Source organism: Bos mutus, chromosome 5 (genome assembly GCF_027580195.1).
Source record: "Bos mutus isolate GX-2022 chromosome 5, NWIPB_WYAK_1.1, whole genome shotgun sequence".
In the NCBI taxonomy this organism is placed as follows: Eukaryota; Metazoa; Chordata; class Mammalia; order Artiodactyla; family Bovidae; genus Bos; species Bos mutus.
The window spans coordinates 91906379-91932870 of NC_091621.1; the positions used below are offsets into that span (position 1 = coordinate 91906379).

A 26492-nucleotide genomic window follows, 5' to 3' on the forward strand; every position below is an offset into this window, starting at 1 on the left:
AGTTAGACAGAGAAGAATGTGTCTACTGGAGAATATTAACCCCAATAATATATAGAATACCTACAGTAGTTCAAAATGCAGCCACAGAAACATCCTCCCAGTCAGTAGAACACAGTAACAGCAGTATATATGCAAAAATAATACTTAAAAATGAAGACTGAAATGTAGATAAGTCTGTCAACAAAGGAGCATTGCCTTAGCACATGGGAAAGGAAGAAGCACAAATTGAGAGTAAAAAAAGAGTCTTTTTCAAATGGGTTATAAAGAAAGTATTTTTGATTTAAGAACTAAACTAGAAAAAAAAAAAAGAACTAAACTAGGGACTTCAACTTGGTACAAGTTAAATGGGTATCACGGATAAGGCAGAAACAAGTAAATATGATGCAATAATTTAGCACTGGGTTACAACTCCTGAAGTCTTGCAAGTCTAGGTGCTAGCTAGTTCTGGTCATGCTTTGGAGTGGTGTGTGTCTAAACACAGCGGTAGGGATTAAGGTGGCACGAGCTTAGGGGAGAGGGCAGATACAACGGCTCAGAATCACACAGGGATGGGTAAAGAAGAACACTGCAAATTTCACTGGATTGACAAGAGAACCTGGTGAACTCTTATTTAAGCACAAGTGATTTTTTTTTTAAATAGAAAATATTGAATTTCTATATTTAAACCAAGAGCTTTTCCTATTCTCTAATAGAAACTCAAAGAAAAATAAAAAGCCTAGAATTAGCATTTAACAATGAAATAACATGTTTCTTGCAACATGTTATGAGCTTCCAAAAGCAGCACAGGAATAAGACTCACCAAACATATACCATATAACCCAGACGTTTCTGAGAGATGAGGAGACCAAGATTCTATTCAGGGATTAAAATAAGCAACAGGGTAACTTTTCTTTAAATCCACAGAAGCAATCTCCTTCATCCTTCTCCTTCCATATGAAAAGTTAATGAGTAAGTTTTTAGCAGAAAAAGAATTATAACATCATCCAATACAGGTAAATAAGTCTGCAAAGCAATCTCCTTCATGCTTCTTTTTCAATATGAAAAGTTAATGGACAGTAAGTCTTTGGCAGAAAAGGAATAAATAACATCATCCAACATATTAATGTTAACATCCCCAAACTGAAAACTACCTGCAAACTCTGCTTTTAAAAGGGCAACACACACACACACAAAATAATCTAAAATAAAATACAAAATAAGCAAACAAAAACATTAGTTTTTGGAAAAGCACCACATATGTTGCAGATTCATAGGCAATATTTTATATTAAATACTGTAAATATCACCCAAATTGTTAAAATGTCTTAAAAATTTCTCAAAATTCTCAGCCATTATATGAATATAATTTTTTTTTAAAAGAACACTCCAATATTTTGCATTTTAGATATTTTAATAGTTTTATTTGGCAAAGAGAAGCCTAAGAATTTTTTAAAAACATTTCCAGAGGGAACACCCTCTACCATAAAATAAATTTGTTTAATTTGGGAGGACAAATGTATATTTTTGACATATGTGCCAATTTTACAATTAATACAAAAAAGATAAAGTTAGTTGAAATATTTTAAAAATGTAAAAACCAGTCCAGGCAACATAACTATACAATCTTGCTGTAAAAGTTCTTATATCAAATTCCATCCAAAATATCTATGCAGTATACTAAATTCAGTTGCTCAAGTCACTCTTTACTGCCGGCTGGCTTTTCCATTTTCTGTTGTCTCCATTCTGAAAAATAGGAGGGAAAAAAAAAGTGCTGGTAAGATAAAATATTAACTACCCGTATTTTTTCTCCTTATCTAAATTTTAAATGAAATTAAAATCTAATATAGTCACAGAACAGAAGAATGTAAGCACTTTAGAAAATAACTAACTTGAGGGTTCCTGATGGTTAGTTTAACTTCCTTGTTTTGCAAATGAGTGAAAATCAAGGGAGGCCCAGAGAGATCACGTGACTTTCCCAAGCTTTCATTTCAAAGGCCACTGGTTTTTTCACTATACTGCTCAAAGTAAAACTAAAGGAAAAAATCTTTACCATTTAGACAAGAATTTATTTCCTTTTCTACTAAAGAAATTTCTTTATCAATACATTTTTAAGAAAATTTCTTCTAAAAAAGCAATTAAAATAACCATTTAAATTATTTTATATTTATCCTAATAAATCTTCAATTATTTGTAGACTTTGGATTTATTCAATTAAACTCAATATTCCTAATACCGTACTACTTACTAGGAAAATATTTTCTCCCTGTCATTTTATACAAGGGTCAGTGCTACATACTAAGTTTTCTTTATGATTTTTCCCTCTATGATGTTTATTGAACATTCATGGTTACAATGAATAATACCAGGTCTTTTACAAACACCAAAAATTTAAGAAAGTGATTTTTTTCTCTTTTTAAGTAACATTATCAAAACTGCTGAACACAAAAAACAGGCAGTGTTTATTTTTTAAAATTATAATAAGGCAATTAATAAAACTAATTTCTACAATAAATAATACAAACCCATTTTCCTCTTTAAGATGTTGATATAACTCAGCTCTGTTATTAACAGAGTTCAAACGTCCAGCAAACTCCTGATGCTTTCTGGAATTGGCAGTGTTGATTCTATTACTCCATAAAGATAATAAGGACACTGGCCCTGGTGTAATATTTGAAAGAAGAGAAAAAAAGTAGAACAATTCATGACTTCAAAGATTACAAGTTTACAAATTTACCCCTAATTCTTGTTCACTTTATATGAATTTAAGCAATATCATCTTCTCTTTATTCTAAAATTTGTATGTGTTTAGGGATCTCCAACACCACCTGCTAGAGTTCAGTGATTTGCTAGAAGGACTCAAATAACTAAAATCAAGTGAAAGTCATAGCTAAGAATCATTACAGCAGCAGAGTAAGAACACATAGCCAGCCCAGTGTGGCAGAAAGACACAATAGGCAAAGACTAGAGAAATCCATCTACAGGCTTTCCATGTTCTCTCCTTCCCATGAGGGTTCATACAGAGTGCATACTTCCTCCAGAGGCAAAAATGCAGCCATGTGTGTACAATATTTCTGTCAGAAAAGCACAGAAAAGTAAGATTCAAGAGTTCAAAGTTTTTATAGAGGCTGGGCACATATGCATTGTCTTCCTAACTACAACTACCAAAATTCCAGACTCCCAGAAGGAAAGCAGGTGTTTAATTCAGACATAACTTCATTATTTGGGGAATGTTTTGAAAGCCATATTCCCAGATGTCAGCCAAGGGCCAAACATGCAAGCAGGCTTTTCTAATGATGATATAGCTTCAGGCCTGCTACAGTTAACTCTTTTCTACACAATATGAAGAGGCAAAAAACATTCCCTAACACCATATACAAAAATAAAATACAAATGGATTAAAGACCTAAATGTAAGACCATTAATCATAAAACTCCTAGAGGAAAACACAGACAGAATACTCTTTGAAATAAATCATAGCAATGATTTTTTTCTGATCTGTCCCCTAAGCAAAAGGAAAAATAAACAAATGGAACCTAATTAAACTTAAAAGATTGCACAGCAAAGGAAACCATCAACAAAATAAAACCAAACCTACTGAATGCTATATAATACTTGCAATTGATATGACCAATAATGGGTTAATATCCAAAATATATAAACAGCTCTTACAACTCAATATCAAAGAAACAAACAACCCAATTTAAAAATGGGCAGAGGACCTGAATATGCATTTTTCCAAAGAGGAAATGCAGATGGCCAACAGGCACATGAAAAGATGTTCAATATTCTTAGTCATCAGGGAAAGGTAAATCAAAACCACAATAAGATATCTCCTCTCAGCTGTCAGAATGGCTATCATCAAAAAGAACACAGATAAGTGTGAAAGGAGGTGAGGGAAGTCTTTCCTGAAAAAGGAGTTATCTAAGTTAAAATCTGAAATGATATTCCTTAGCGAGAGGGAAGAGTAGACATTTGTGACAATAGTAATTCTGGGGCTTTATAAATTCCACCCTATGGACACACCATCATTTAAGTCATTCTCTTACTAATACATGTTTCAGTTGCCTGCAACATTTTGCTACTACTAACAATTTTTAGAGTTGTATTTTCCAAACAATGTTGAAGCATTGTTTAGAATAAACCTAAATTAACTGCATCCTAATCAGCAGTGGCATATGAGTAACAGGATAATTTACCAGGAGATATTTATTTAAAGCCTATTATTTTGCAGGTACCCTGGCAAATGCCTGAAAGACAAATTTGTTAAGATTGCCTCTATTTCTAATTTCAAAGAAACTAGTGAACTGGAGGATATTAAGATGTATTACAATATATACTACAATAGTAGTACATAAAAAAACAAACAAACCTCCCTAGGATGAGCTACCAATAACTGTAACCTGGCCAGCCTTGAGTTCTTTCTGTATTAGTAAGGGTGCAGTGGTTAAAAACCCAGTCCTCTGTCATATCATTTCCCATTCACCCTGAAAGAACTGAATTTAGTTTACCTTCAAGATAACTAAGGCCTACAATAAAAAGCTATGACCAACCTAGACAGCATATTTAAAAGCAGAGACATTACTTTGCTGACAAAGGTCCATCTAGTCGAAGCCACTGTTTTTCCAGTAGTCATGTAAGGATGTGAGAGTTGGGCCATAAAGAAAGCTGAGTGCCAAAGAATTGATGCTTTTGAACTGTGGTGTTGGAGAAGACTCTTGAGAGTCCCTTAGACTGCAAGGAGATCCAACCAGTCAGTCCTAAAGGAAATCAGTCCAGAATATTCATTGGAAGGACTGATGCTGAAGTTGAAGCTCCAATCCTCGGGCCATCTGATGCGAAGAACTGACTCCTTAGAAAAGACCCTGATGCTGGGAAAGATTGAAGGCAGGAGGAGAAAGGGACAACACAGAACGAGATGGTTGGATGGCATCACCAACTTGATGGACATGAGTTTAAGCAAGCTCTGGGAGTTGGTGATGGACAGGGAAGCCTGGCGTGCTGCAGTCCATGGGGTCGCAAAGAGTCAGACACCACTGAGCAACTGAACTGAACTGAACTGAAGTGACATGAGGAGCCGTGAGCAGCTCTTGCTCACATAAAACATAGAGGACTCTGTACAACAGAACTAAATTGGAAAACTTTTTACATAGTTACCACAGTTCTGCCTTACCTTTTGATTTTTCTACCGGTGGAGTTTCATCCATCTCAACAAGAGGCTTTTTATTTGGAGGTTCTGGGGAATCAGGTGAATCTTTTATAATTTCAGCTTCAGCCAGCTCTTCTTTCCCACGTTCTAAGATTCCTTTTAATCTTTTAGAGGGACAAATAATAAAAACTTACACATTAAAAAAAAAAAAACTTAACAAGTTTACATTCTTAGAAATCTAAATGGCTCAGTAATTAAACTAGACTTTGCAAATCAGCCTTATTAAGATATGTGCTCTCACAACATAAGCCTAGGAACAAATCAGGAACAAATCAGAAGCTAACCCTCAATTTGCAATCAGGTAAGAGAACTTAAATGAATATAAATACAACTTTTCCTTTTTCTTCATCATAGTGTCATTATTCAGTAATGTTGTTAGCTGTAAAATGGTGCTGCTGCTGCTACTGCTAAGTTGCTTCATTTGTGTCTGACTCTGTGCAACCCCACAGACGGCAGCCCACCAGGCTCCCCCGTCCCTGGGATTCTCCAGGCAAGAACACTGGAGTGGGTTGCCATTTCCTTCTCCAATGCATGAAAGTGAAAAGTCAAAGTGAAGTTGCTCAGTCATGTCCGACTCTTTGCGACCCCATGGACTGCAGCCTACCAGGCTCCTCCGCCCATGGGATTTTCCAGGCAAGAGTACTGGAGTGGGGTGCCATCGCCTTCTCTGAAAATGGTGCTAAAATTGTAAAAAGAAGGAGGCGGGGGGGAATTTAGGAAGGTAAAATGCAAAAGATCAGAAATAATGTGATCTTTGGAAAATAATCTACAATTTTATTTTTTCTAAAGATATGGACAAAATACTATTTCAAATTGAACTAAGATTAAGAAATCTACTAGAATTTGTTCCCACTAGTTTATGTACTGTGAAAATGTATTTATGTTCCATAAGTTAGGAACTTAACTCTAAGCTTATCTTGAATTTCATGTACTTGAAGATCAATGGGATCGGAATGAGAATACTCTTCCCTCCTCTTCTGAAAGCAAGACAATTTTGTGTCAGAAACTCAGCAGCCCTAAGGAAGAAGTGAATTTCTAAGGTCAAAGAGAATAAAAGTGTTCTGCCTACTTATGAATGAAATAAAACACTTTTCAGTATTAGCTTCAAAATATTCACATGGGGAAAGTGGAGGGTGGTGAGGGGAATGGATGTGGATATATATGAAATGAGGTCTGCTACGAATTCATTAACTATTGAAAGCAGATAATCGATGACTGACTGCTCTACTGCTGTACATGTCTGAAACTTTCCATGTAGGTTCTGCTTTTAACTATTGCCATTACGATAGTTACCTGGCTCTTTCCTGATTTCTGGCAAGGAGACAAAAGATGAATCCAACTACTACGTCATGATTTTTTTTATTTATAGACGTTTATTATTTTTTGTTTTTTTCAAATTTACCCTGACACCTTTCTGAGGAAAAAGAATGTACTAATGAGGAAGGTTTCCAGGATGGGACTATGATCTTCTATGCTTTCAAGTGTTTTTCCTATGCCTATTTTTATAGCAGTGTCTTTCACACTTTGCTATAAATTGCTCACTTACTTGGTCAACCTCTACAAAATACTGTTCATCCTTCCAGGGTAGGGATCTTATGCCAAATGTCTGGCATATGATAGGCATTTAAAAAATATTCACTAAATAAATAAAACTATGCCTTTGATATGCATAACACATAAAAGCAATTGCTGATAACAAAAATCATGTATTATGATTTTCAGAAGTTAATTAGGAAAAATTAAACACTACCTTTGCTGTTAAATAGCAAAAAAACCAAACCAAAACAACAAAACCTCTTTAAGCCCAAGAAAGACCTTCCAGATTTGAAGAATAATAAAATAACAGCTATAAAGTACAATAAACACATTAAATGCATTACTAATAAATAAGGTCTGAATGTTCAAATGTGTTACATGTAGAGTGTCGTATGACAGAAGGCACCACGGACTATGTTAATATCAACAAATCACCTCTCGGAATCTTGCCAGGATTTCTCCTGTTCATAATCTTTCACTGCTTTCTCTGACTTGTCCTCTTTGTCCTCCCTCTTTCTTCCTCGTTTCTTTCGTTCTTCTTCTTCTGGGGGTTTGCTTCTACATGCCATTAGACATTCCAAGACTCTTTGATGTTTCTCCGAATTGTTGATATGGGCTCTGACAAGGGTTTCTAATTCATTCCACATGATTCGGTACTGCTCATCTCTAAAGTAAAGATTTAAAAATAATGTCCTTACAAATACTCTTTAAATAATATCCAAGTCTCAGTTGTTAATGATGAAGTTAAAAGAGATAATTAAACATGGGCTTCCTTTCTCTTCCAGTGGTACAATTCTAACTGATAATGTGTCTAATTCATCTATTATTGTGTTTTTTACATTTCACCTTAATCTTATGTATGTGTAGAAACACACTCCCAAACACATAACTTACATGTGGAATAAGTCAGCTAAAAAAAAAAAAAAAAACAACAAGCATCAAGTAAGTGTGATATATGAGAAAGAAAGAAAAAAAACCCACCTTTTAGGGCCTTTTCCTCTTGTACCAACTGTGGAAATAGGCAGAGGATCGTTTTTTCTTTCCATATCGACTAAGTTGTATATTGTTTTTTGACAGTTTAATACATCTTCTTCTGTCAAAGACTCTTTCACAATAACACTGGCTAATGGAACTACCTGTCAGATTCAAAAAAAAAGGAGAGAAAAAGAAAATCTGTCATGAAAAATGAGTATCAAAGCATCTAGACAGAACTTGAATTGATTTTAAACATCACCATGGAGAGCTAATCATTTCCATTTTCTATTGTTTAACTGTAATTGTTTAACTGTAACAAACTCATATAATTTTATTCTTTGCTTGATAAATGTTATTTATAAATGATATATCATTAATCCAAAAGAAAAACAAACTATTTCACACTTACCGCTTGCATATTAAAAATGGTGGTTTGTGAAATAATCATAGGCCAGTAACGGGTGTGCTTTTCTAACTGATCTTTTGCTCGTTCCAAAGGAATCTCAAGACTTCCATCGATTTTATATCTGGGGTCTAGAAAAGGAGTTAATCTGTTTTCCCTCATAAATTCACCAAAATCCTAATGATAACCAAATAAGATAAAATTAGAAACTATTTTCTAGTGTTTCAGTGTGGATTACATGTAACAGTCTGTTCCCCTGATGTCTTCTGTCCTGTGATATACAACAAAGCATTTTCTCTAGCAGCCCACCCTCCACACACTAATTTTTTCTTTTCTTTTTGAACATAAAACCCAGCCTTTACTCAATGGAGAAGAAAGTCTCAAACATAAATACATTCATGGTTCCTTCCACTTTTTAAAACCACTGATTTTTCTTCACATCTATAATTTATCTCTTTTCTATTATATGCAGATAAAAGACTAAGTTCAGCACATTAAAATACCATTCTACTTAAAAATTTTCTTAACACAATATCAAAATGTTAACAGTGTTTATCTTTAATGATGGAATTATAGGTAATTTACATTTAATTGTTCACATTCACATTTAATTGTTATAACCACCTTAAAAAGTAGACAGTCATGAAATATCCAATATAATAGATGGGTAGGGAGTGAAAAATTCAAATCAGAACAATACAGTTTCTATCAAAAATAGACCCAATTGCCCTGTATGTACCTATCAATAACACAAAAATTGACAGTGTTATTTCAAAGTAGCAGAATCCAAATCAAAGGTTTATGCTTGGCACTTAAGTTACTAGAAATTAAAATTCAGCCTAAGGTATTGTTCAAATCAATTTCCATTCTTTCCTATTAATTCCATCACGTCAGTGCTATCCACATACATCTCAGCATACACTGAGTACACAGGGAAGATGACATAGTGATAAATAAATAGCTCTTTTGAGCAAGTACTGCAGGAAATTCATCTAATTAAAAAAGTAATAAAAAATCAACTTCTCTAAACTTCTTTCTGCTACAGGTCTTAGCATGCAATAGGCCCTCTACATGTTCGCTGAATGATCGACTCAAAATTTATAGATATTAGTGTCTTACTGTAATCCGGTAGTCGGTAACTCTTCCTCCACATCCTTCACTAATTGAAGGTGGATCTTCTAGAATGGATCGAGAACTACTAAGGACGTGCAAAAAAATCTCTCCTCCATGGCTACTAAGCATATGACTAATGACTTTGGAACCTGATTTTCGTGGTTGTTCCAACAAAACAGAACGGCCTGTTAAAAACAAGATGACTCTTATCAGTGATGGAATTCAAGTGGCTCTTAATTTTTCCCATAAGATTGACATCTAGATTTTTCATTTTACTTATTGCCCCTCATATTTTAACTAGCATTGCTAATTCAGTCTCTCTGCATGTCAAGTTCTAAAAATTTGAATGCTAGCCTTAGCCTTCTCTTGGTTACTCCAAGCTTACACAGGTATGTACGACAGTTTTCCAGAATAAGTTTAGTGGTCTCTGGTATGTTTGGTTTCATTCAGTTACAAGTTCATATAAAAATTTTCTTCCCAAACATCAAGACAAAAGTGGGACAACTCTTATACAACCCTCAGATTATCAAAGCTACAAACCATTTTAGGGAGAAAGCAAGTCTTAATTCACTTCTACAATACCTCCCTATCAGCACAGTTACTGTTACTACTTTCTATTTTACATGACCAAATGTTGTTTAATCTGGACTTTACCTAATCTGATAATCAAACTGTGTTTAATAGAACAATTGAATTAACTTTATGATAAAGGCAGAGTAACTCTTTACTATGGTGGTTCCAAAACCTAGTTATTATAAGAATCACCAAAAGAGTCAATGGAATTTAGATTTAGTAAATGGAATTCAATAATTTGGCCTAAAATTTTTTTTTTTTTACTCGAAGAAACCACAGCTTTAAAGTTATATCTCTTAAGAATCACATCACGTATTACTGAAAATAGAATATTTATTTATGATAAAGGAATAGTAAAGAGAAATAAGTTCATTTATATTTTATAATTTAAAATTCAATAGGCCATGATAATCTATATCATTCTATCTTCCAAAAAAATCAACTTAAGACTCTAAATGTCAATTTTTTAAAATAAAAATACCAAAAAATATACTAAATAAATTTACTTAGATACAACAGTCTGAAAGACATAAAGTCAACTTATTTTTAAACATTAGTAAAAACTGTTAAAGGGTATTTATACAATTTTAAAACAGCTTTGGGCTTCCCTCGTAGCTCAGTTGGTAAAGAATCTGCCTGCAATGCAGGAGTCCTGGGTTTGATGACCAGGTCGGGAAGATCCCCTGGAGAAGGAAATGGAGACCCACTCCAGTATTCTTGCCTGGAGAATCCTATGGACAGAGGAGCCTGGCAGGCTACAGTACATGGGGTTGTAAGAGTTGAACGTGACTTAGCTACCGAAGCCAAACAGCTTTGGAAAATAAACTGGTTATAGACTATATTTAAGCTTTTCCAAAATTCACATTTTCACATATTCTAATGATTCACTTGTAATGATCTCAGTAAAAACAAATAAAGTTACCATTTAGAAGAAAATTAGTAAGGCAGGAGGAAGGTCTGCTATTTACATCTACAGGTGAAATTCGGTAAGCGCCAGTGCAATAGTGTAATTCTGAAATAGAAGAAAATACTGATTTGAAAGAATATAAAGAAATATTTCTACAATTAAAAGAGAAAAATTAGCAAAAACAAAAACTTGTTCTTTGAGCCCCTAAAATAATGAAAAACAAAAATTCAAAAAGAAACAAATGAACCCTACCTAATACTTAAAAAGAACCTTTTGATTTATTCTTTTCACTTTCAATTATTTTTAAGTACCTACCAATGTTATTTGTCCTTGGTGTGCACCATTTCAATGTTATTGTTTCTTTAAATGAGCCTTCTCTACTGCTGCCACTTAAATGGTTATCACCTTTAAAAATAATTTAGAGAAATACTGATTAACATTATTAAATAGATCACAAACTTCAAACATGTGCCAAGATTTCTGAAAGAGTTTAAGCTTTATAAGAGAAAATAAGTCTGGGAGAACATCTTTTTTACTAAGGCTATTAGAAAAACACCAGAGTTTGGATATTAGTTATTATTAAAATAGGTACTTTATTTTCCTCCAAATTTGTTATTAATAACTTAAATCACTTTATTCACTACACTAAAAACCAACAGCAAAATTTTTTACATTTCAAGAATCTACAACTGTTTCCCTCTGACACTATTAAATGATAAAATAATGTAGTTATATAACTAAACCTTCAGGAATCTAAAATACATAACTCATTGTTCTGAATCCCAATAAATTTATTAGAAAAAACATAAAATGAGGAGTCTATAAGTTAAATATATGAGATATAAGTGAACACTTTTTGCCTGAATGGAGTTTAGTCAACAGATGTCAAAATAATGACAACACTGAAGTCTTAAACTCCTCAAAGTCATCTGAGAGGGTTGAAATCAACTTCTCCCAAACTCCTGTTAAGGTGATGTTTTGACCTCTTCCCACAAACAATAAATGTTAACAACATCTAGAATGGTAAATCTTTTCCAGAAGGTTTTCAACATTTTTCAGTTCAGTTCAGTCGCTCAGTCCTCTGACTCTTTGCAACCCCATGAATTGCAGCATGCCAGGCCTCCCTGTCCATCACCAACTCCCGGAGTTTACCCGAACTCATGTGCATCGAGTCGGTGATGCCACCCAGCCATCTCATCCTCTGTCGTCCCCTTCTCCTCCTGCCCTCAATCCCTCCAAACATCAGGGTCTTTTCCAATGAGTCAACTCTTCACATGAGGTGGCCAAAGTATTGGAGTTTCAGCTTTAGCATCAGTCCTTCCAATGAACACCCAGGACTGATCATCTTTAGGATGGACTGGTTGGATCTCCTTGCAGTCCAAGGGACTCTCAAGAGTCTTCTCCAACACCACAGTTCAAAAGCATCAATTCTTCGGTGCTCAGCTTTCTTCACAGTCCAGCTCTCACATCCATACATGACTACTGGAAAAACCATAGCCTTGACTAGATGGACCTTTGTTGGCAAAGTAATGTCTCTGCTTTCGAATATGCTATCTAGGTTGGTCATGACTTTCCTTCTAAGGAGTAAATGTCTTTTAATTTCCTGGCTGCAATCACTATCTGCAGTGATTTTGGAGCTCAAAAAAATAAAGTTTGACATTGTTTCCACTGTTTCCCCATCTATTTCCCATGAAGTGATGGGACCAGATGCCATGATCTTAGTTTTCTGAATGTTGAGCTTTAAGCCAACTTTGTCACTCTCCTCTTTCACTTTCATCAAGAGGCTTTTGAGTTCCTCTTCCCTTTCTGCCATAAGGGTGGGGTCATCTACATATCTGAGGTTATTGATATTTCTCCCGGCAATCTTGATTCCAGCTTGTGCTTCTTCCAGCCCAGCGTTTCTCATGAAGAAACATGAGAAACATCTATGCAGATGTACTCTGCATAGAAGTTAAATAAGCAGGGTGACAATATACAGCCTTGACGTACTCCTTTTCCTATTTGGAACCAGTCTGTTGTTCTGTGTCCAGTTCTAACTGTTGCTTCCTGACCTGCATATAGGTTTCTCAAGAGACAGGTTAGACGGTCTGGTATTCCCATCTCTTGAAGAATCGTCCACAGTTTATTGTGATCCACACAGTCAAAGGCTTTAGCATAGTCAATAAAGCAGAAATAGACATTTTTCTGGAACTCTCTTGCTTTTTCAATGATCCAGTATTTTTAGCTGAGCTCAATCAGAGGAATCACTATCAAAGGCAATTATAGTTCTACAAAATATATTTCTTAAATAGTAAGGCTTCTGAAGGGCTTCCCATATGGCTCAAGTGGTAAAGAATTCACCTGCCAGTGTAGGAGAGGCAGGAAGGAGATGTGGGTTTGATCCCTGTGTCAGAAAGATCCCCTGGAGGAGGAAATGGCAACCCACTCCAGTATTCTTGCCTGGAAAAATCCCATGGACAGACAAGTCTCAGTCCATAGGGTTGAAAAGAGTCAGACATGACTGAGTCGCTAAACACAAGGCTTGAAAGTCAAAATTACTCTTTCATCCATGTGCTGCAGAATGGATGTTGTGTTAGTAGGCATGAAAACATTAATCTCACTGATGTCTCCATCAGAGCTCTTGAGATATCAGACGTACTGTGCAACGAGCAGTAACATTTTGAAAGAAACCCTTTTGTCTGAGCAGTAGGTTTCAACAGTGGGCTTAAAACCAGAAGACCCTGTTGTTACTTAGAATCAGTAAACCATGATGTCAACTGATGTGCTATTATCCGGGCTTTGTTGTTACGCTGATAGAGCACAGGTGGAATAGATTTAGCATAATTCCTAAGGGCCCTAGGATTTTCAGAATGGTAAATAAGCATTGCCTTAAACTTAAAGTCACCAGCTGCATTAGACCCTAATAAAAATGTCTGCCTTTCCTCTGAAGCTTTGAAGTCAGACACTGACCTCTCTCTAGCCATGAGAGTTCTAGATGGCATCTTCTTTCAAAAGAAGGCTGTCTAATCTACACTGAAAATCTGTTGTTTAGTATAGCCAACCAACTTCAGTGATTACTGAGCTTGATCTTCTGAATAACTTGCTGCAGCTTCACATCAGCAGTTGCTGCTTCACCGTGCATTTGTATGTTTTAGAGTTTCTTTGCTTAAATCTCATGAACCAGCCTCTGCTAGCTTCAAACTTTTCTTCTGTATCTTCCTCATCTCTTTCAGCCTTCACAGAATTGAAGAGTGAAGGCCTTGCTCTGGATCAGGTTTTGGCTTTTGGCAATATTGTGGCTAATCTTCTATCTAGACCACTGTAACCTTCTGCATGTCACCACCAATAAGGCTGTTTCACTTTCTTATTATTTCTCTGTTCACTGAAGTAGCACTTTTAATTTCCTTCAAGAACTTTTCCTTTGCATTCACAACTTGGCTAACTGTTTGGCACAAGAAGCCTCACTTTCAGCCTATTTTGGCTTTCAACATGCCTTCCTCACTAAGCTTAATCATTTTGAGTTTTTGATTTAAAGCGAGAGATGTCCAGATAATGAAAATTAAAACAAAAATAAACAAATGGGACATAATTAAACTCAAAAGCTTTTTCACAGCAAAGGAAATCATAAACAAAATGAAGTGATGACCCACAGAATGGGAGAAAATATTTGCAAATGATGTGATGGACAAGGGATTAGTCTCCAAAATTTACAAACAGCTCATGCAGCTCAATATCAAAAAACAATCCAATCAAAAAATGGGCAAAAGACCTAAAGAGACATTTCTTCAAAGACGATATACACATGGCCAAGAGGCATATGAAAAGATGCTCAATATTGTTAATTATTAGAGAAATGCAAATCAAAACTGCAATGAGGTATCAGAATGGCCATAATCAAAAAAAATCTGCGAACAATAAATGTTGGTGAAGTTGACAAGAAAAAGGAACCCTCTTACACTGTTGATGAGAATGTAAATTAACACAGCCATTATGGAGAACAGTACTGACGTTCTTTAAAAAACTAAAAATAGAGCTACTTTATGATCCAGCAAGCCCACTCTTGGGCATGTACCTAGAGAAAACTAATTCAGAAAGATACATGCAGCCCAATTTTCACTGCAGCACTGTTTACAACAGTCAAGACACAGAAGAACCTAAATGTCCAGTGAAGACGAATGGATAAAGAAGGTATGATACATACATACCAAGGAGTATTACTCAGCTATTAAAAAGCATGAAATAACACCATTTGCAGCAACACGGATGGACCTGGAGATTATCTAATCTGATAACATCAGTATTTTTGTGTCTCAGGGAATAGGGTGGCCCAAGAAGAAAGAGACAGAGAACAGCCAGTTTGTGGAGCAGTCAGAAACATTTATGGATAAGTTCTCTGTCTTATATGGGTACAGTTTGTGGTACCCCAAGACAACTACAACAGCAACATCAAAGACCATCGATCACAGGTGACCGTAACAAATATAATGATGATGAAAAAGTCTGAAATATTGTGAGAATCACCAAAATGTGACACAGAGACATGAAGTGAGCAAGTGCTATTAAAAAATGACAACAATAGATTTGTTCAACAAACATGCAATTTGTTAAAAAAAAAAAAAGCTACATCTGCTAAAGCAAAGCATGATAAAACAAGGTTTACCTGTATTTGTTCCATTAGCCTCATCTTTCCCAAAGTATACTCAATAGAACACTAGGTTCCATGGCGATTAATGGGTGACACTGTCAGATAAGTTTGCAAAGGGATGAACTAAAGTCATCAGATTAGTTACTCAAGAACATCTCAAAGCTGTTAGTATGTTTTCCTATGTTAGATCTTATAAAATAATACTTTCCAATGTCTCTTACTTACCACTTTTTAGGAAATCTACATGTGCATCTTTGTGATGAAGCAGCTCCACATCATAATTGGCAGATGTGTTAGCATGTTGTTCTTCCTTAAAGCAAAATTAAAAATAACTTGGCTTTGATTTTTAAAAAATGAATTAATTATTCATTTTGCTTAAAGTGAGATCAAATATACTCAACAGTAATTAGCTATAATAATGGGACAATGTGCTCAGTAATTAATCTATTTAAAGATGCAATAATTTTCCAATTCAATACAAACTATATGAAAAAAACTACTGGCTACATTTCAGCAATAAAGTAATGGTTTTTATGTCAGAATTAACGTAGATGACTAATCTAGAAATTCAGATTTTTTTTTACTCTGAATGCATTGTCCTGCCAATACTTTTTTATACGCAAACATGACATAACTCAAATAGTTTGCTAATTGTACAATAGTTGTTTAAAGGAGGAAATAGCATCTTTAAATTCCTATAGTAAATTAAACAAGCACCAATTATATAAAATAGCAAATATAGACTAATAAACAAGTTCAGCAACTTGTTTTCACTAAACAGTAAATAGAAACTTTAGTATTATCTATTTACAAGAAAGAGACAGAGATTGAGGAGTCACACCAGTAACACACAAATATGGTCAGATTTTAAAAGTAATGTATCTATCATCCTCAGAGGATTTTGCTTACAACTCATGAAATTATATAAAGTGTATCTATTATGCTATTTTACTTAATTGCTTCCTCACCGAAACTGATCTATTAAGGCTATGATTTCCACTGAAGAGCCTCCCACTGGTATAAGGAAGGAATTAATAATGAAAATATTACATTTCTCATGCAAATTTGTTTTTATAATATGCAAAAAAATACAACTGGACTTATAAGAAATGAATTTAAATGTTTAGATATACTGGCTACTTTATGTTTGTAGACATAAACAATACAATTAAACTTAACTCCACTCAGTAAAAATTCATGTGACGCTTTCTATAGGCCAGGCGTCGTACTGGTCTTAAGACAACTAAGTAATATAATGAAAACGCTGTTGCTGCTGTTATTTAGTCACTAAGTTGTGTCTGACTCTTTTGTGACCCCATGGACTGTAGTGCTCCAGGCTCCTCTGTCTGTGGTATGTCCCAGGCAAGACTACTGGAGTGGGTTGTCATTTCCTTCTCCGGGGGATCCTCCCGACCCAGGGATTGAACCCACATCTCCTGCATTGGCAGGCAGAATCTTGACCACTGAGTCATCAGGTAAGCCCATAATGAAAATGAAAGTTAGTAATAGATTCCTAAGAAAATCCTTTAGTAAAATCATAAGACTCATATGGTAGTTTTTCAACTAGAATAATAAACTTGTTTAAAATCATAAACTTTTTTCCCCTAGTTAGACCTATCAGTTATAAACACCTTTATAGTGTGTATGGAAGAACAAAAATAAAGGAAACAGATCTACTAGAACACACGAAGTGAGTTAAATCTAATAACAACTGTCAGGAAAAGAATCACAGAAAAAAGTAATCATTTCAGATGAAAATTATATTTTGACGAAAATAATGAGAACAAAATTAAAAACAAAAAAGCTGATACAGAAGGTTCAAATTAGGAAAAAAATAGTGCATTTTGTTCTGTGATCCTTTCATGTTGCTTTTCATTATTTACTAACCTGGTCAAAGACACTGAATGTGGGCTAGCAAAACAGAAAATATGATATGGGAAGAAAGAATTAAGGTTCATTAAAACAAATAATACATATCAAGCAAACATTTAAAAAGCAAAGCAGTTTTCAAAATAACAAGAAAAAGAACTGCCTACCTTCATTGGAATATTAGTAATAGTAGTTGAAGCCAAGTCGAAATGCTGCTGTACTAAAATATTTAATTTGGTAGCAAGATGCCGTCCTGCACGAACACTATGAACTTCACTGGTTAAAACGGGGGACAACTATAGAGAAGTATGAAAAAAATAACACACAAAACATTAATACATTGTAACTTAGGGCTAAATATTTTACTTCAACCCATAAAAATTAAGTACTTTAAAACTTTTGAGATAGGAAACAAAAGATCCATAAGTTAATCATAATCATTATCTTAGTAATACATATTTATTCATTCATTCAGTCAACAGGTAAGGAGAACTTACTATATTGATTACTAGAAATTGTGAGTTATTGGAGGATACAGCAGTGAACAGGGAAAATCTCTGTCCTCTTGAAACTCAGAGTAGAATAATCTTTGATTTAAATATATATTTTAATTTATAAGTTTTACTTCTATTTATCTATATGCAAAATTGATTTGAAGTGACCCACAGAAATACTGTAGAATAATTAATTTTGTGAAGAAGACAAACCTCTGCAGATAACACTGCTCATTACAAAGAATGAAAATCACTACAAATGTCATATTTTGTCACCAATAAATGTAATAAGGCAGCCAAAAGTCACTTATAACAAGGTAACATTTTATTCATTCCAGGGTAATATGTATCGTAGGTAAATTGTTTACTTATCATAAAGTCAAAGTACTGTCATGTTATCAAGAGTTACAAAAAAGCTAACAAAAAAATGGGTTTACACTGGAAATCACCTAAAATACAATGACAGAGATAACCTAAAAAAAAAATTAAAAAATAATAGTAATAAAAAAATTTTTTTTAAGTTATAAAAAATTCATTAATACTTTAGATGTTTATAATAAATAATGCTAAATAAAAAAACAGAAATAAGAACATATACATTTAATATCATTATATAAACACATATATCTGTATTGCTAAACACAGACCACTGATATGGTCTATGCTATGTGAATCCATTTAATAATCAACAGACTCATCTTTTCCTTTAAAATTGTGCCAATTTATTTGAAAAGTAAAACTAAGGTTGGAAATTAGTCTTTTCCCTTCTGGACAGGTAAAATTAATTTCTTTTCTATAGGAGTATATTTTGACTAAAGAGTGTATTTTTCTTCTAATGAGGAAAAAAAAGAAAGTTTTCCAGAATAAGAAGTCATTAAAGCAATTTGGCTCAGATGATAAGAGTCTGACTGCAATGTGGGAGACCTGGGTTCAATCCCTGGGTCAGGAAGATCCCCTGGAGAAGGAAATGGCAACCTACTCCAGTATTCTTGCCTAGAAAACTCCCATGGATGGAGGAGCCTGGCAGGCTACAGTCCATGGGGTTACAAAGAGTCAGACACAACTGAGCAACTCACACACACAAACAGTAATTGAAATTTGAGAAACAATACAGATTATGTGTGGTTTGACAATGAAGTTATTTGAAATAAACATTAAGAGGCAAGCAAAACAGAAAATACTTTCAAAATCTACAATTATAACATAAAGCACCAATCCAGGTATTTTGCCATACAGGTAGATTTCAAAACTAAATTTTCTTAGCAGAAAATGTTGGCAATCTGATCATTCTTATGCTAAGCCTTGTGTTTATCATTAATAACTAACAATGACCTCTTCTTCCATGACCTCTACTTACCTCTTTCTTAGTACGATCAGATACAAGGCTGTCTTCACCAACAGGGTAGGTGTGGATCAAGACTAGCTCACATTTCTGAATCTGCATGAGACTTAAAGAAAAACTTTTCACTTAAAATATAAGAACACATACTATGGAAAGAATTCAGGCAGGTAAACCATAAACATTTAATATACTAAAACAGTGTATAAATCAGATTAGTACAGTTAACATAAAAGCTAAATATTCGGAAATACTGTATAATTGCTATCCTTCTATGAACATTTAACGAATAATTTTTATGAATTTAATTCAAATGCAAAAATGATCATTTTCTGTGTGTTTGAAGGATAAAAATTCTTACATTCTGGTATAATTTTCAAAAGATAACTGCCACAGAGAAAAATGAATATATTGTGTATTAATTTCCCTTTCACTAGTATTTAAATGGCAACCCTCTCCACTATTCCTGCCTTGAAAATTCCATGTTCCAAGGAGCTTGACAGGCTACAGTACATACAGTAGGCTGCAACTGAGAGCATACACATACATACTAGCGTTTTTAAGGGCAAAATCAGGCAACTATATGACCTATAATTGGTTATTTCCAAGAATACAGGATCTGTAATACTAAAAAGTTACCCCAACTTTTTATCTGTGTTTGCCCCTCCATTTTATTTTATTTAATTTTTTAAACTGAGGTGCAGCTGATGTACAATAATAAAAGTTGCAGGTTTACAACACAGTGTGATTCACAATTTTAAAAAATTATACTCCATTTATAGTTACTACAAAATATTGGCTATATTCCCCGTGTTGTACACTATATCCTTGTAGCTTAGTTATTTATATACAGTAGTTTATACCTCTTAATCCTTACCCCTAACTTGCCCCTCCACCCTTCCCTCTTTCCACTAACTACTAGTTTGTTCTCTGTATCTGTGAGCCAACTTTTTATTTTAAAATTTCCAAACCTACAGAAAAATTAAAAGAAAGGAACTATTCAATGAACACCCATATATCCTTAACCTATATTCACTGTTAGTTACATTCATTTTCATTATAAATGACTAAATAGATGTACAGTTTCTTTTTTTCACTAAGTCATTTAAGAGTAAGTTGCAGAGGCAATGATACTTCACTCCTACATACCTGAGCATACTTCCTTCTCCTAGTGAGAATAATTCTACTTGTTAACAATAATACCAGTACTCCACCTAGAAATTTAATAGTAGCTCAATCTAACATATACTCCACACTACAATTGTCCCAAACATGTCTTTAGTAGCTTTTTTCTTTTTAAAAAATTCATACAATGTAATTAGCTGTAATGTTTTGATTTGGCATTTTATAGATTTGTAACAGAGTATGAGATCTAGCCATTAAAAATATGCATTATAAATTTATTTATTATATTATCCTTCTGCTCACCTTTCCTGTGAGCAAAAAGTAAAATCTTATAGTGAAAGGGAAAATGGGACAAGAAGTTGCTGATCAAACACATGTTTTGACTAATTTGTAGAGCCAGTAGAGAAGTCAAGGGAATGCTACCAATTACTAATCAAATTACTGGAATAATTATAATGAAATAAACAGGACCATAAAAATGGAATATTTATTCCATTTATGGATTTTACTCACTGATCTGAATTTGCAGCAAGTTTGTTATGCTCATGAATTGTTTCTTGGACACAGTCCTCAAGCATTCGCACATGACTATCACTATGGGATAGAAAAAGATATAAACAAGTTAAATAAACAATAAGAGAAAAAAATTAATTAAACACACTATTCAGCTGTGGTATCATGTTACAGGCACTTTAATTACTGCGATAAGGATTGTCTGTAGCATGCTCATTCACAATATCAAACAACCAACTGAATGAAAACCTAGAGAGGGGAAAAAAGTCAAATTGACCTACATCATAACAATTCAAACAGTTTCACTGAGGTGAACTGGATATTTTAGAACTGGGAACACAGCTGTGATATTAGAAAGGCCACATGTGATATGCTTAAATGCTAACATGTTGCCTCTACTTTTTTAAATTAAAAACTATAGTAGGACATGAAAAATTCCTCAGTAAGAATTACTGTGATTAACATCTCACCTTTTTGCATTAGTAATGCAAATTATCCGTCCTCTATTTCCAACACGTTCTGCGTTCTCCATCAGCAGAGTACGAGCCTCATGTTGGTATTCAGTAATTTTACAGAGGGTTTCCACTGCTGCAACGAGACCATGCAGAATACTGCAGCATTCTGGATCTGCCCGTGGATTAGGAGGCCCAACAGCAGCTAATGCTGCCATCAGCTAAGTAAAAGGGGAAACAATTACGTTGACAAGAATAAGCACAAGTCAGACAAAGGCATCACAAGAAATGGAAACTATAGACCAATGTATGTTATAAACATGGAGACAAGTGTCTTCAACAACATACTAGCAAACTGAATCCAGCAACATTTCAAAAGAATTATATACCATGACCAAGTGGGACTTATCCCAGGAATGCAAAGTTGATTTAACATCTAAAAATTAATTAATGCAAATGCTATCAATAGAATTTTTAAAAACCATATGATTAGCTCCAGAAAAAGCATTTGACAAAAATCTAAAATCCTTTCATGGGTTGAGAGAGGATTAAATGAGCCAAAGTAAAAAAATAAAATAAAATCTTTTCATGATAAAAACAGTTAACAAACTAGAAACAGAAGGGAACTTTCTCAAGCAGATAAAAGGCATCTATGAAAAACCTACACATAATATCATGCTTAATAGATGCATTCCCTCTAAGATTAGAAACAGAAGGATATCCACTCTCACCATGTCTATTCAACACTGTACTAGAGGTTCTCTCCTGGGCAATTAGGAAAGAAAAAGATGTAAAAGGAATTCAGATTGGAAAGGAAGAAGTAAAACTATCGCTATGTTGCAGATGAAATAATCATGCATGGAGAAAATGCTAAGGAATCCATTAGAAATTTTCTAAAAATAATAAAACTCAGCAAGGTTGCAAGTATATGATCAAAAGACAAAACCAACTACACTGCTATGCACTTGCAAAGAAAAATTCAAAAGTGAAATTAAGAAAATAATTCCATTTACAATAGCATCAAAAAGAATAAAATGCTTAGAAATAAATTTAACAAAGGAAATGCAAATTTTATACTCTGAGACTAAGAAATATTCTTGAAATAAATTAAAGATCTAAATGAATAGAAAACACTCTACATTTCTGGATTGGAAGATTTATTATTGTTAAGATGACAATACTACCCAAACTGAACTAGGATTAAATATAAGCCCTGTCAGAATTTCAGGTGACTTTTCTGATAAGCAGATTTGAAAGTTCATATGGAACTGCAAGGATCCAAAATAACTAAAACAATCTTTAAAAGAAAGAGCGAGGACTTTGTTCTATGTATGCATAAAGATACATTCGAAGGTCCAGTTAAAAACTAATAGTGATGGGGATAAACGATGTGCCGGTAAACCAGTTCTCTTAACGAAAAAAAATTCCTAATTTGTAGTGTTTGCCAGTATCTATGGTTAAAAACTCCCATGATAGCTTATTTCAATCTTTCACTGAGTGCAAAGGTGAGATGGGATTCACACACTCAGCTCTCTCAAGCTACATAAGCAGGCTCTAGTATACCACTAACTGGAGCAGGGGACAAGTGGGAAATTCTTCAAAGCCTAGCTTTTATTTACACACACATGTATGTACATATGTACACAGGCCAATATATATGCAAATTTTATTTTTAAACTACATAGGTATTACCTATTCATAAACAATAATCCAAAAAGAAAAAATACTGTGTACACATCACTATAAAAGTTCCTGGTTCACAGGAGAAACTGCTTTTTAGGAGAGGAGTGCTGTGGTCACAGGAAAGCAGCATAAAGAAAAGTTTATAACTTTTGGTGTCAGATAAATATGGGCTTAAATCCTTGCTCTGCCTTACAGTGGAAACAGTGTCAGACTTTATTTTTCTGGGCTCCAAAACCACTGCAGATGGTGACTGCAGCCATGAAATTAAAAGACGCTTACTCCTTGGAAGGAAAGTTATGACCAACCTAGATAGCATATTCAAAAGCAGAGACATTACTTTGCCAACAAAGGTCTGTCTAGTCAAGGCTATGGTTTTTCCTGTGGTCATGTATGGATGTGAGAGTTGGACTGTTTAGAAGGCTGAGCGCCAAAGAATTGATGCTTTTGAACTGTGGTGTTGGAGAAGACTCTTGAGAGTCCCTTGGACTGCAAGGAGATCCAACCAGTCCATTCTGAAGGAGATCAGCCCTGGGATTTCTTTGGAAGGAATGATGCTGAAGCTGAAACTCCAGTACTTTGGCCACCTCATGTGAAGAGTTGAATCACTGGAAAAGACTCTGATGCTGGGAGGGATTGGGGGCAGGAGAAGGGGACGACAGAGGATGAGATGGCTGGATGGCATCACTGACTTGATGGACGTGAGTCTGACTGAACTCCGAGAGTTGGTGATGGACAGGGAGGCCTGGCATGCTGCGATTCATGGGGTCGCTGAAAGTGAAACCAATAGAACCTGCCCCACACTAGTATGATACTTGTAGACTTCACTTAAATTTAGCTAACAAAAACAAGACTCTTGAAATTTGACACATTTTTTAAGTAACATCTACCATGTACAGAGAGGATAGCATTATGAGATGTAAGAGAAGAAGCCCTGAATCTAAGCATGTAAGTCAAACTACCTCTGGCCCCCTGGACTTCAGTACCTTCACCAGCACGAAGAAAGAGCCAAAGCAAAAAATGTCTACAATCCTTCCAGCCTAAACATTCTTCAATCAATCTACTTCAATTTTTTCTCATGATTATTCAAAATAACTAGAGAAAGGTGTGACATGGATAACTAAAGCTAAACATAAAATGTGTCAACATGGAGATGATGATACATAATTTATACAAAATGTCAATTACTTTGTATCATCCTGAACACCAATGCTTTGCTATATGGTTGCATTCACAACTAGTTTCCCTTCAGTTCATAATCTAAAAGCAACTCTTGTGATATAGTATGATATAATATTTCTTTACCTTCAGAAAGCAGAAGGAAGTACTACAGTAATTCTCATATCATCAGTATATCTACCATTATCAAATGCATACCTTTTACTGCACTGCAGAGGTGCAGTAAGGAAAATCTATACATATTTGTACTTATTTTTATTCATATACAACTAGAGAAGCCTCAGCCTTCTTTCACAGTACCTCTTGAAAGAACAAAACAGAATACATGCTATTTCTAAGAGATTGTACAGGGGGAATGAATGCAATCTTTAATATTTTTTTCAAGCAATTAAAGAATAAAGATCATTCTGGAGTGATATAAATGCAAAGACAAGCCAAAGAACAGCCCTCCTACCCACCTGTCACCTTCAGTGAGTTACCTCAAAAGAAAAGAAGATTAGAAATGTTTATATATTATGTTAATCACAACATTTTAAGACCAAACACTGTGATAAACACATTTTCTCGTAAGTATTCAGTTTAAAACCCCCATTTATATGGGATTAATTCCATTAAAGGCTTCCCTGGTGGCTCAGCTGATAAAGAATCTGCCTGCAATGTGGGAGACCTGGGTTTGAGCCCTGTGTTGGGAAGATCCCCTGGAGAAGGGAATAGCCACCCACTCCAGTATTCTGACCTAGAGAATTCCATGGATTGTATAGCCCATGGGGTCGCAAAGAGTCAGACACAACTGAGCTATTTTCATTAAAGGATATCCATTAACAGAGAATTTTTAACATGAAATAGTTCAAAATAATGTATTAAAATATTTCACTAATGCTTGTCTCTCTTGCTCATATTCATCAGTGAAGAACTTTGTAGACTGAAGTCTGCTATCCAACTAAACAACAGCAAAGAATGCAATCTACCACAAACTCAGTATCCTTAGACACATGTTTAAAAAGCATAAACTTGATGTATTGAGCATGGGTTTATTTCTGCTTCCTCCTAAAACCCCACTAAAACTGTAGTAAAGGAATTTAATTTTAAAAAGCAAACACCAAAGGCAGGGGGGCAGAGGGGGGAACCCCAATAAACTCACAAATATGAAGAGAATGGAGGAGCAGACAAGAGAATAAACAAGAGATGTCAGCAAGAATGTATGGAGGACAGGTAATCGACTTAGCAACACTGAATTAGCTGAATCTAAGCGCCTACAGGGGAAAAGCAAGATGATACGCTTTTCAGAATCTAGGAGAAGTTCAGAAACTGAGGTATCAAGTACCACACAAAGCAAGAGTGAGCAAGATACTGAAAACTGAACAAGTTGACGTCAGTATAAAGTACAACTTGAATCCCAAACTTACACCCTACCCATACAAATGACCACCTCTCCCCAGACACAGAATCACATCCCTTGGAGGAACTGAACCAGGAAGTTACCAAACAAGGATTTCACCAAGTGCAGCAAAATATAAGGGTAAGACACTAGACCAGTGCTGCCCAAAAGAATTTTCTGTGATGATGGAAATATTCTATATCTGTGCTGTACAGTAGCCACTATCCACATGTATTTTATTTGAGCATCTGAAACATGGCCAGTACTACAGAGAAACTGAACTTTTTAACTGCATTTTGTTCAGTCACTAAGTCATGTCCGACTCTTTGCGACTCCATCACCTGCAGCCCACCAGGCTCCTCTGTCCTTCACTATCTTCCTGAGTTTGCTCAAATCCATGTCCAATGAGTCAGTGATGTCATCCAACCATCTCATCCTCTGTCATCCTCTTCTCCTTTTGCCCTCAGTTTTTCCCAGGATCAAGGTCTTTTCCAGTAAATTTAATTTTAAATAGTAGCTATTTAATAGCTAATAGTAGCTACATATGGCTGGTACATTGGACAGCACAGTACCAGACCAAAACCAGAAAGACTGAGTGGAAGTTCGATATTTTACCTACCATCTCCCCTGGTTCCCAGAAAGCTGATAATCAGGTTTACAGCATAGAGATAGAAGAGTGTAAGGTCTTCCCTGGAGACCCTGGGTGGTCCCAGAGAGGTGATCTGTCCATTCTGACACCCAGAGATCTCCCAGGGAGAACAATTAGATAACTATGACAAAGACCAGTCAGCAATACCTACTTCATAACATGCAGATCTTCTCACCTGCTGCTGAGTGCCTTTCTTTTAAACAAGACTGCATTACCCAAGTATTAGCAGGCATTTAAGAAAAGCCTCAACATGAAAAGAACACGGAAAACACAAAGAGATCAAGAGAAAACATCAAATAAATTACTAGTACCTTCATATTAAAAAATTACACCCATAAAGCAAGAAAAGAAAATGACAAACATGTACATAATTAAAGCATAAGTAAAAGTTCTTGGAAATTAAAGATATGATCAAATAAAAAGTTCCATATAAGGATTAAAAGGAGATAGGTAAAAGGCTCAGAAAGAACAATGAGGACCAAGGAGAAAAAGAATAAG

General features: G+C 34.8%; 1 protein-coding gene across 3 annotated transcripts in view; it reads right to left on the reverse strand.

Moving 5' to 3' along the window:
* Positions 1–1352: 1352 nt before the first annotated feature.
* The window catches only part of INTS13 (integrator complex subunit 13), a 31438-nt gene continuing 6298 nt past the window's right edge, over positions 1353–26492 (reverse strand). Inside the window, exons 4-17 of one of the 3 annotated variants that reach the window (XM_070371233.1) lie at positions 21127–21329; positions 20657–20737; positions 19037–19127; positions 17353–17481; positions 15542–15626; positions 11008–11097; positions 10708–10797; positions 9219–9397; positions 8106–8276; positions 7703–7857; positions 7157–7387; positions 5150–5289; positions 2502–2637; positions 1353–1722 (exon numbers count right to left, since the gene is read on the reverse strand). In XM_070371233.1, the coding sequence (XP_070227334.1) occupies positions 1683–1722; positions 2502–2637; positions 5150–5289; positions 7157–7387; positions 7703–7857; positions 8106–8276; positions 9219–9397; positions 10708–10797; positions 11008–11097; positions 15542–15626; positions 17353–17481; positions 19037–19127; positions 20657–20737; positions 21127–21329 (1821 nt within the window). In that variant the 3' untranslated portion in view covers positions 1353–1682. Of the gene's footprint in view, positions 1723–2501; positions 2638–5149; positions 5290–5378; positions 6202–7156; positions 7388–7702; positions 7858–8105; positions 8277–9218; positions 9398–10707; positions 10798–11007; positions 11098–15541; positions 15627–17352; positions 17482–19036; positions 19128–20656; positions 20738–21126; positions 21330–26492 lie in introns of those variants that run through there. The other 2 variants (XM_005902446.2, XM_070371234.1) reach the window with 2 other exon arrangements.